The sequence below is a fragment of the Apaloderma vittatum genome, unplaced genomic scaffold (assembly GCF_000703405.1).
Source record: "Apaloderma vittatum isolate BGI_N311 unplaced genomic scaffold, ASM70340v1 scaffold24044, whole genome shotgun sequence".
Classification (NCBI taxonomy): domain Eukaryota; kingdom Metazoa; phylum Chordata; class Aves; order Trogoniformes; family Trogonidae; genus Apaloderma; species Apaloderma vittatum.
In genome coordinates this window covers 1-11,403 of record NW_009713578.1, presented here as the reverse complement: position 1 = coordinate 11,403, position 11,403 = coordinate 1, and the positions used below count along the sequence as shown (strand labels likewise).

The following is an 11,403-nucleotide window of genomic DNA, read 5'->3' as shown; positions in this document are numbered from 1 at the left end:
GCTGAACTAGACAAGGGGCCCTGAACTTGCCTGAGCATCCTTTTGCACTACTCTGAAACTTCACTCTCCTGCCAATCCGTATCTGCAGGATGTGAAATGAGAACTTCCCCACCAGTCTGTGAAGGAACATGGTCTGTTAAGGTTGAACACATACCGGAGTTCTTACCAAGGAGGGAGGCTTTGGCAACTGCATTTTGTCTCTCCATCCACAGATCTAACCACTCATTTCCCTCTCGTCCCCAACTTCTGAAATGGCTTAATAATTTCCACTGTACTTAACGCAATGAAGAGGAATCAAAGACACTGAGCTTTCACGTACACGAGTGGGTGCGGAGAGATCTGTTGGATCCCACGCTGTAACAGAGGCTGCAACAGAACTAGGCCCTTTTCAAACGTCCAAGAACACCCACAAGTTCTCACACTCTCACCCTCTCACCCACTGACTCGTCAGCTCCTTTTCTCTCTCTAGACCACTTGTCCTTCAGAGCAGCTTCACCCCCTCAGCACCTCTGATGCTGCGCTCAGAAGGTGCAAACTACGCATCTCCCTTTGGCACTAACGACCCCTTGGTGATTTTTCTAGGCTTATTTCTCTCTCACGTCATACGAGGAACACCTGCATTGGGCCGGAGGTGCGCAGAGAACCTCCCCAGCTCCATCCCAAGAGCTGCCTGCCCCCACACAGATCCATCTGGCTGCGCCCAGCACCACGCCGCCTTTTAGATTGGGTGGCCCAACCCTCCTCGCTCCAGCTGGCTGGGTATTTGCCAACAAAGCACAGAAAAAAGTCACTGCCTTTGAAGGAGGCTTGTTTGAGGGACGAGGAAGAGATTTGCAGCTGGCATGATATGGCATGGCCACATGCTGCCACCCGGAGCCCTTCTGTGAGCAAGGCGTTTGCTGTGCATCCCCTCCCTTCCCTCTCACAGATCCAGAGGCTGGCAGCAGAGAGTATTATCAGCCTCAAGCAGCCTTCCAGGAGCTCCTGCCTTTAAAGCCCTTTATCTCCAGGTGCGGGTCTTGGTTGTAGGGAGATAAAGTGGTCCCCATCTCCCCCCTGGCTCCAGCCTTCCCCTGTGACCCAGACATAGAAAGGCAGCCTGAGAAGAGGCTTTTTGTCAGCTTTTCTCCTCCCTCCTCCCAAAACCTCAGAGTACTGAAATAGCTTCTAGCAAAACAAGCCTAGAAAAAAGCCATGCTCCTCCATCCTCCTCTTTTTCTTTTTTTTAAAAGACCTGGAGAGATTTTAAATAGACAGGGGGGATTTTATTTTTATAGCCCCTGGGATGAAGAGAAAGGGGGTGCAATCAGGGAGGGAAGATCATGTCCTTGCAGTGGGAAATCACCTAGGCCATGCAGACAACTTTGTTAAGCTGATTCTGTCCCCAGCGGGTCAGGAATATGCTGCTTTGCACATAAAGGGGCACTGAAACAACCCAAGACACCTTTGTGCCAGTCGAAGTTCTTACCAGGTACCAGACTTGCTTTGTCCTCCTTTTCTGGAGCCTCAACCTTTTTCTTCTGAGGGGCTGAGCCGAAGAAGACACCCACTGGAGCCCATTCCAGATACAATGGCACAGAATGAAACTGTAAAGAGAACAGAGGAAAGAAATGAAGAGCAGAGGGGCAAGGCCTGAAGAATAAGCTCTGCTTTCACCTTCATTTTCTTCTTGCTCTGTAACAGAAAACAGCAGTGGAAAGGCTCAGCAACTTTTTCAGCTGGCTAAACTCTCTTCCTCTGAAGAAAAGCCCATATCCAGCCTCTGTAGCTCCCTTCTGCAGCTTCACAACTATCCAAGATCTGCACTCTCCAGGCAGCCACATGCCACTCGTCACGCTCACCTTGGTGTAGGCCAGCTTGGTGAATGCTTGCTTGGCCTCAGTCGGCTCCAGGAACTCCACGATGGCCGTGATGCCTCCTTTTGGCAGCAGGACCCGGCCCAGGCTGCCATGTTTGCCGAAGACATCCTCCAGCTCCATGATGCTCGTGCTGGCCGGGAGGTTCTTCACCAGGATCACCGTTTTACTCCGCTCACCAGCGGCCTGCCATGTTTGGTGGGAGAAGAAAAGGAAAATGAGATTTCAAAAAGCAAATCCCAGTATCTTACTAAGGAGAGATTTCAGATCCAACACGCCACCCTCTCTCTCTCTGTGTCACCCCTTTCCAGGCTCAAAGAGGGCCAAGAGCCATTTAGAAAACACTTCCTCTAAGAACACACTCCAGCACAACCTCTCTGTTCCAAAATACTCATGTATGGAGGTTTCAGCTCCAGATCCACCCTGGCATAGACACGGGACTCCTTTTCTGCCTACAGCAAGCTGACCACGATACTATAAACCATTGTACTCTGTATCTCAACCACCCGGAGAGCACATGTGTTTTCAGTTCCTAATCCATGTTCAGTGCTGCAAAACACTGGAGATTTCTTTACTGACTTCAAAGACATGAGGACAGTAAGACTAGGTCGACACGTAGAAGCTGGCCATCTCACCTGACTGAAGGAATCCAGGCTGACTCCATTTTCAATGAGGAACTGACGGATTTCCTGGACCAGCTCGGTTTCTCCCAGAGCGACCCTCACTGCCACGCTGTCTTTACTCTCCTGCAGGAAAGAACGTCAGTCTCCTGTTGCTCTCAGAAGCAGATGCAAAGGGAATCTGGCAGAGAGCTTGAAGGCAAAATGCTGACAACTGCTGCAAGTTTTGCTGTTGGGAGTCAGAACGCTTCCCAAGGCAAAAATGAAGTTTCCAGGAAGGATCTGAGCTTTAGGATGTAAAATCCCATCAACCTCCAGTTACACAGAAATGCAAAATTCAGCCACAGAGTGGGAAGGAGGGCTAGGAGTCTCACTTTGTCGTCTAGTGACAAAGGGATTGTTAGGCTCAGATCCTGGAGAGAGGCTACAAGACCACTGATCTCTCCACCTGCGTGGTGCTTGTTTACTCACAGAGGCTTTTGCTGCACAAAAAAAAAACCCAGAAGGCCCTGGGCCCAAGGAAACAGGTAGGAAAGCAATCTCCCATCCCAGCTGATCAATAACCCAACTCACATGATCCAGCACTTGGCTTTTGGAAGCATTGTACTTCTGAGCAATGGCATCAGCCACAGCGTTTGTCCCCACAAACAACGTGTTCCAGTTGTGAGAGCTGGGAAGAGAAAGGAGAGAAAGGAGAGACAGGTTCAGAGTCACATGGTCCTTTCTTCCACTAATGCCTTTCTATTCAATGGTTCTGGGTAAAAAACAGCTTTGAATGCCACCATTAGCAGCCAGAGTGAAGAGTTAGGGGGAAAAAAGGGTGGAACATCCTTAGAGAAGGGAGAGGATGAGGGAGATGTGACTGGATGGCCAACAGAAAGGCAGTGGTACAGGCAGCCTAGCTCATCTTCCCTAGAGGTCACTGGTCTCAACTCTGCAGTCACAGCTCAGATGTTGGCTCAGAGGAACAGGGTTTTTCCAACTGATTTCCTAAAAGCCCAAAGCCCAGGCACACAAGGTTGTATTCCTCTCCCTTCAAGTTACAAAGTACGAGCCACTTGTTTCAAACTAATTTGTCCCATAGAAAGATAAAAGTTCCTACAAGTTTTAGAAATACAGGCGGACAAAGAGAGGAGAAAAACCCAACTGATCCGAAACCACTGCCACAAAGAATTAGAACATTAGATTAACCTTCATTAGACACCAGAGAAACAAACTTGTACACAAAACCATTCCACACCATGTTTCTCTCAATTTCTGGTGCCCACTGAACTACTAAAGCTACTTGGACCAAGAAATCAAGCAAGTAAGAGAAAAAGGAAACAGAGCTGCACAGTGAATGCTTTGGCTCTGGTCACCTATACAGCCCCTGCATTCCAGTCACTTGGAAATTTGGCAGGTCGTGCTGTCTTGCCCCACTACAAGACACCTCTGTACCTGGCACTGTTGGCTTTGTCCTTGGCCTCTTTCTGCTTTTTGTAGGAGGAAGATTCTTCTTCACCTACATCTTCAATTTTTTCCTTTCTTATTGTGGATGGTAAAAGATGCATCATTCTACCCTAGAATAAAGGAATAAGAGGTCCAGCAGCTCCGAAATAACCCACAGATGTTCATGAACTAAGTCGAGCGGAGAAAATTTTCTGGCACCTTTCCTAGTCAGGCAGCCTTGGTGGAAGGAGGGAAACTTCCTTCCCTGAGCAGCCACACAATGTGAGACAGACTCAGATCTTCCTCTCCACCTCAAGGCAGAAGAGACTCAAACGTTTCAGCAAATCATGGACGCAAACACTTGGCCACATTTCTAAACAAGCATTCCCACCAGCTGCAATCCAACAGCACAGGAAAACCATCACTGTACCTGGAATACTTGCCCATCCATTTCTGCGTAGGCCTTCACCGCGTGCTCGGGCATCATATAAGTGATGAAGGCGAATCCTTTGGGTTTCTTGGTCAGTCTGTCTATAGGGAAATGGATTTCCGAGAGGGGACCTGCAAAAGGCAAGGCTTCTCCGTGAGAGATGTCCTCGCGCAGCCATCACACGCTCTCACAACTGGCACCTCCTGCCCAAAATCAGGGAGGGCAGAGCAGCTCTGGATATTGCAGAGGGCGCGCAGCGAGCCACCAGTATGAGTGAGGAGCTTGCTGCCTGCAGAAGAGACTGACTGGCCCAGCAAAACCACTCAAATCTGTTGGTGCACCGCGTGGCAGCTCGCAGGGCCTGGACACGCAACACAAGCCTTCAGTCAGGAGTAAAGACTTCTACAACCTGCCCCTCTCTCCTCCACAGGACACTGAATGCCAAGAAAATCTTAAATTTGTTTAACTTCAAGCTAGAAAAGGGAAGCTTCAAGCTTCCACCTGACATGCCAAACACCAACAGGAATTTGCCGTGTTTCTCAGAGATTCACCTTTTACCTGCAGAATCTATAAATCTCCTGTGTGATAAGTATTTCAAGTAGCAGGTGCTTCTCCTCTTCTCCAGCCCTCTAGGACTTGGAGCCTACACCAACCAGCAAGAGCCTTTACCACTGCATCAGAGATGTGATGAGAGCAGTGGGGGCAGATGTTCACAGCAGCACATGCTTCGAGCAAACAAGCACGAAGCCACCATCAGTCTCCAAGGCAAGCAGCCACACACCACCACAGCAGGCAGTAAAGGTGACAAGAGTCAGTCCATATTCAAGAGGTGTGGGACCCAGAGCTTCGTCCATTCACCTCCAGCAAGAAAACCTCTGGGTATACAGAGGAAAGACACAGCCCTGCAAGTCTCAGTCCCACAGCAAATACTCACCGTACTTGGAAAAGATCTTTTCCAAGTCCTCCTCAGTGCTAGTAAAGGGAAGATTCCTGACAAAGAGTCTCCCTGATTCAGCCAAGTCCTCTTCTTCCTCATCGTCTCTCTTCCTTCTTTGCCACGGCTGGTTATCAGGTTTTGCCGTAACAGTTTCTTTTGGAGTATTCCTGCATCGGAACACCCCTACGCATCGTCCACCTAATCCACAAACACACACAGAGACACATCGGATGTTTCCCAAGGCCAGTGGCAACCAGCATCAATGTGCCAAGAGCCTAGGCTTACAGTAGTGACTATAGCAACTAAAATTCCACAAGCATTGAGCAGAACTCAGCCTGATTTAAAAAAAAACAGTGGAGGCTGCAAGAGATCAGTTTTCCTAAAAACCAGGATAATATTCGCTAGACAGCTCCAAAGTCTCCCTTCGTTTCAGAGAGGTCCAGCTTTTTCTGTCTGTCCAGCTGTCCAGCTTTTTCTGTCTGTGTCAACCCAGTTCACAGGCTTCCAAGTAGATATTCCCATTCCATACAGGATTTTGCAAATACAATTGTAGTAATTCCACTGAGGGCTAGGTCAAGAACAGGATTCAAACACAGACTTTCAGAATCGTTTGTACAACGGCCCTACCCCGCACTACCCCAACCAGATCTAAACGATATCTTGCGGAGAGCAAGACACACTTCAAGAACATGACAAAAAAAAACAACAAAGGGCCAGAAAGGAACACACGTAGCTCAGGCACTCGTCAATTCTCTGCTGCTCTTGACACAGCATCTGGTTTATCCTACGTCAGCTGAGCGGAGGAAACCACCCCCACCATCTGCCTGGGAAAAACTAAAACAACAGGAGATACTTCTGCAGCGAGCACTCCAGCAGCTGAGCACCCTGCCATCGGCATCAGCCCGAACAAGAAGGAAACAAACAGCCCTTACCCATGTATTCTTTTTTCCGCTTCAAGGCCCTTCGCACTTCTGCTTCGCTCCTCAAGTCAACAAAGACATAACCTTGGAAGAAGGAAAGGTTCCGCTGAGCATCATGTGGGGAACACACAACCACTAATTGGCTAATTAAGGGTGAATTGGGCTTTCTTGAATATAGATTCCTATAGATAAAGCATTCAGCTCCCATTAAAGTTTCAATCCAGCCTGAAAATGGTCATGCCGGACTGGAAGGCTGCCTTTTCAAAGCTTATTCTCTAGATGCAAACCAAAAGAAGCTCGCATTAACAGCTGAAGTAGCCTTTCACAGGCATCTCCAAGAGCAAACAAGAAGTGCATCCGCTGTTCAGCTGTGAAAGGAAAGCAACACATAGCAACGCTCCCTGCCAGCTCTGAGGACCTGCTCCACACTTTTTCGGAGGGGTACCTCCAGCAGCCACAGCCTGGCAGGAGATCCACATTGGCTAAAGACAGCTCTGAAGCCAAAACGCACAGGTCAGCCAAGTCCCCGGGTGCTGCTGCAGCTATCCCAAAGGAAGAGGCCTTTCCTTGGCATCGTTTGGGATGTTTTAGCAAAGTGCTCATTGCAGATCAAAGAGACGGCTCTTGCTGCTTCTCCTAAGGGAGCGCAGCCAACACAACTCTGCTCACGGCATCCTAGGGACAGCAACTAGGGCAGGTGAGCTGCAAAGTCACAGGAAGGTCTGTAAGAATCAGGACACGAGCCAGCAGAAACTGCAGATGAAAAGAGCAGAGGTGCCACTGAGGGGTCCTCTAACTCAAAGATCCATCTTCCCTTCCACAGAGACATTACCTGTATTTTTCCCCTGGGCGTTTTTTCCTATGCGGATTGCCGCTGGCTTCAGAGGCAAGAAGAATTCACGAATCTTTTGCTGCAGGAAGAATTATAATTGTTTAAAGAAGTCAGATATAGGATGCATCGGGTTCCAGAATTCATTTTTCTATACAGACTGTAAAAAACACCATGTGCAACACACAACATGTCTGCACAAAGCCAGCTCAAAAGTTCCCCCAACCACCCATACAACCCTCAAAACAGCTCCATAAGTGAAGACAGAAGCCTCTGTCAGCAAAGATCACAAGTTACACACTGAAAATACACCCATCTCTGGAACAAAGCCTACCTCAGTAATGTTGAAGGGGGCACCACGAAGTTCCACTGTGTACTGTGTGCTGGCTCCTGCTGCATTGCCTTGGTTCTGAACAGAAGGATAGACGGGGCAGGAAAAAAAAGAAAAGAGAAAAAAGGAAGAAGCTGAGGGAAAACCAGCAAAAGTCAATGCAAAACAAGCTAGTCTTGTCCAACAAACAGGAGGCTGAAAAAAGGGAAAGAAAATCAAGAGACTCTCACAACTGCATCAACCAGGACAGGAGGAGTCAGGTGAGGGTGCAAGGCTTGGCTGGGAGAGCCAAACCCAGTTGCTAAAAAATGAGTTCTGCAGAGCAACATCTTCTGCAGGCAGCGATGGACACAGGAAAGACTGAAAAGCCGCTAAAAGGGCACCGGGGTACTTGTTTGAAAGCTCTGCCTTCAGGGGCAGGGGATGGGAGTAGATTTAATGAGGACTCCAGAGGAGATCCAGCAAACTTTCTTAATGGCTCCTGCCCAGTAAAACAAGAAAGCTGGTACCTCGGGGGTAATGCAGACTCCAAGCTTTCAGCTCATCCCTGGAGTGACTGACAGACACACACTATCCCACAAAGCTCCTACTTTAGATAGGACAAAAGTCTAACTCAGCTATACCTCTAGTGTGGACCTTTTTTTCTTCTTCTCTGCTGCTGCCTCCTGCTGTGCTTGTCGGGCTTTTGGCTTCTCCTTTTCAGCTGTGTGGGTGCCAACGGTTTCTTCAATGCCTGAATCCTCCTCACTCTCGCTTTCCTCCTCACTGTCTGTTTCTTCCTCCGTACTGGATGAGGAGGAAGAATCCTTCACCACTTTAGATTTCAGGTAATCCATATCCGAGAGGTCTTTGCTAGTAGCTGCTTTCTTCCCTCCTTTTTTTGCTGTCGGAGAGGAGAGACCGGAGAATTTTTGCACACAGATGCTGCTGCTCTCTTCCCAGCCAGATAAAAGCTGAGAACTGACACAATAGTGAAAACCACCCTCCTCTCCTCTACCCTTTCCACTGGAAGCAAAGGCTTGAGAATAGCAGAGCAGTCTTCTCTCAGCGCCTCTGGACTGACAGGCCGGATCACCGGTTTTCAAAGCAACAGTTCCCACGTAAAACAAATGAGAAAGGAGCTTGAGGAACTCCACGGCACAGTATTGTGTCTCAATTTTAAGCGAGTACTTCAAGGATACCACAGAGAAGATTTTCAATTGTTCAGTTTAGATTTGCAACATAAAGGACAGAGGAAACTGTTCCTCCAAAACACCCATCCACCTCCTGCCAAAGATCAGCTGATCACCCCTACACTTTAATTAATCAAAGAGAGATGAGGAGGAGCAAGGAAAATTCACTCCACTAAAACAGCACAGGTAGGGAGAAAGGCTCCAAAAGCACATTTATCACTGGTGCAGGGACACTGGGTTCTAAGAAGGTAAATCACCAGACTGCAGCCCAGATTTCTCAGTCTTCTGAGTTAACCCACTACTCCACTAGATACAGGTTTCCCTTCAGGATCCAAGATACTGAACTCTGACAGGATCCAAGAACACACCAACATTTCCAAAAACATGCATCAAAGACAGAGCAGACCACAGACATCAGCTACAGGTCACCATATAAACAGAAACCACATCCAGTTCTGGAAATCCCAGAGATGAAGGCAGCTGCAGGCTAGGAGAGCATTTAAGATGCAGATGTTTGTGCTGTTACTCTTCCCTAGACATTGACTTAAGGGCCCAGGGGAAAGCACAAATGCCATCCTCTTAGTATCACAAGTTGCATTTCTCACATTTCCCCAAATTTGGGAAAATAATCATACACCTACAGCACAGAGAATGAGCTGCATGCTCAGGAAACCACCTTCCTGACTTCACCAACTCCGTTTGGAGGCAGGACTCCATCTCAGATCCGATCACCTGCTCCCACACCCCCAAGACAAAGACAAGTAACGAGTGATAGCTCCTTTTGGTACCTTTGGTGCCCCCCTCATCTTCGGAGGGTTCGTTTCCATCCTCCTCCTCCTCACTCAGCTCCTCAGACTCATCTGAATCAAAGTTGAGATAATCATCAGCCGTTGGCTTTGATTTTCCCTTCTTGGGCTCTTCTGCCAAAACATCGTTAGCCCAAGTGGCCACCTGGGACCGCTTCTGGTGAACCACCAAGAACTCCTGGAATGTTTCATCTTCTTCCAGCTGTTGAGAAAGAAAACAAGCAGACAAGCTGTGAAGACAGAAACAGGAGAGCTAGTAGTGAGTCTGAATTCAAAGATACCATTTCCAGCAATGTAAAAAAAGAGAAACACCCACACCCCAAAAGGGGAGTCTCCTTTACACTCACAAGGTAACACTTAAAGTGACTAAAGTTTTCTCGATACCTCTCAGTCCTATTCTTTCTTTTCTGTAACTGAATTCAGAAAGCACTTTAAGGAAGAATATAAAATGTTCAAAAAGGGGAAAACATAAAAGCTAACCATACGCAGGTTTTGTCACATTTAAGAACCAGAATTGGTGTCCTCAATGCAGTTTCTGCTCACAATTAAAAAAAAAGGTCCCCAAGGTTGGGATTATTTAAATCATGGTTTGTTACAACAGAATCGGACTGTCACAGAGTTGGTTAAATCACACACTTTGCCTAAATTAACAGCATGAGAAGCAGTACAGAAACAAGCTGTTCAGCTCTTACTCTTAAGACAAGCTAGCAAGAACCCAGGGATTGAAATTTAACCTCAGCTCACCTTCTTTAAGTTTTCTGCTGGATCTTTCTTCTTTTTATCCTGGTGGAAAAAAAAACAAAAACCACACAACAATTTAAAAAATGTTTACGAGAAGCAAGGCCAAGATATTTCTCAGGTAACTTAATACTAAAGGAAACATAGTTCCTAAGGGAAAAAATAGTAGAACCAGGACTCCAACATCCATTGTCCCAGCTACTCTGTCCTCTTCTCCACACCCCAGGCTCCCCCCTTCTCTCTGCCAAGTCAGAGCGTCAAGAAAACAAGCAAGACTCACTTTCTTCACGCCTGCAGAAGCTGCACTTGCCGTGGGTTTCTCGGTCTGTTTTTCTGAGGCAGGGGGCTTCTGAGCGTGCTTGCTCCACGCTTTGGGTTTTGAAGGGTCACCAAAAGACTTGCATAACTCAACCTGAAGAGAATTAATAAGCTCGTTAGTCAAGCATATATTCAACAGTCTGGTTCTGTACCTGCTGGATAAGCCACATTCAGGAACGGTTCTTAAAACCCTGATGGGATGGAGGGGGTGTGTGCAGAACAGGCAGCTTCACATGGGTGTTAATTTTAGAAGCACAGAGCTACATGTGCACTCAGCATGAGGAGCAATTTGTTGTGCTCATTTAAGTACAGCTGAATAAGTTGCCCTGTTTATCACAGTAAGATGAATTACTCAACGAAAAATGACCTCAAGTTCAGAAGGTCAGATTATAACAGCTCCAAATCTGACACTGCTGTTCCAACCAGTACTGAAATCCCTGCTAGTGCGCAAACACAGCCCACCTGTATCAAGTACCGACTCCAGCAACAAGGCCTGGCATCAGGCTTTGCTGCAGAGGGCTTAGTCTCCGGCTGTTCACCCTAAGACTAACGAAATCTCCAATAGCAAACTTCCTTAAGAATCAAAATAAGGTATTTTTAAAGATCAGCTCACCGTGACTCTGGAGGTGTCTATGAAACTCCTGTTGAAATGGTTCAGTGCCATTTGAGCTTCATCTTCAGACTTGTAGCCGATGAAGCCAAATTTCCGGAACTTGCCATCCTTGGTGAACTTCAAGCAACAATCGGTGAGTGTGCCGAAGGCGGTGAAGAGCTTCCGAAAGCGATCTTCCTTCATCTGGGAAAGGAGGAGGGCCGGAAGGAAGGTGAATCAGCAAGGCAATGAGAGATGCTTTGTGTCCAAAACAAAACATTTACTATGAGGGGGCTTCTGAAGTGCTGTAGGAACCCACGCCATGTCGTGGCAACACTGATTAAGCTACCAAACCGCTTCATCTCCTCCATGAATCCCCTACACACCTCTGTCTGCAATGCCCCTACAGACAAACGGTACACCCAG

The 11,403-nt window shown here is 47.6% G+C and overlaps 1 protein-coding gene across 1 annotated transcript in view; it reads right to left on the bottom strand.

Moving 5' to 3' along the window:
* The window catches only part of RBM19 (RNA binding motif protein 19), a gene marked incomplete at its 3' end in the record, with an annotated part of 47,843 nt that extends 36,662 nt beyond the window's left edge, over positions 1 to 11,181 (bottom strand). Inside the window, exons 1-15 of the mRNA XM_009868434.1 lie at positions 10,999 to 11,181; positions 10,348 to 10,479; positions 10,074 to 10,112; positions 9,312 to 9,531; positions 7,975 to 8,234; positions 7,355 to 7,429; positions 7,024 to 7,102; positions 6,204 to 6,275; positions 5,269 to 5,469; positions 4,335 to 4,465; positions 3,914 to 4,035; positions 3,050 to 3,146; positions 2,492 to 2,602; positions 1,842 to 2,042; positions 1,469 to 1,586 (exon numbers count right to left, since the gene is read on the bottom strand). Coding sequence (XP_009866736.1) covers positions 1,469 to 1,586; positions 1,842 to 2,042; positions 2,492 to 2,602; positions 3,050 to 3,146; positions 3,914 to 4,035; positions 4,335 to 4,465; positions 5,269 to 5,469; positions 6,204 to 6,275; positions 7,024 to 7,102; positions 7,355 to 7,429; positions 7,975 to 8,234; positions 9,312 to 9,531; positions 10,074 to 10,112; positions 10,348 to 10,479; positions 10,999 to 11,181 — 2,041 coding nt within the window. The remainder of the gene's footprint in view (positions 1 to 1,468; positions 1,587 to 1,841; positions 2,043 to 2,491; positions 2,603 to 3,049; positions 3,147 to 3,913; positions 4,036 to 4,334; positions 4,466 to 5,268; positions 5,470 to 6,203; positions 6,276 to 7,023; positions 7,103 to 7,354; positions 7,430 to 7,974; positions 8,235 to 9,311; positions 9,532 to 10,073; positions 10,113 to 10,347; positions 10,480 to 10,998) is intronic.
* Between the last annotated feature and the right edge of the window lie 222 nt (positions 11,182 to 11,403).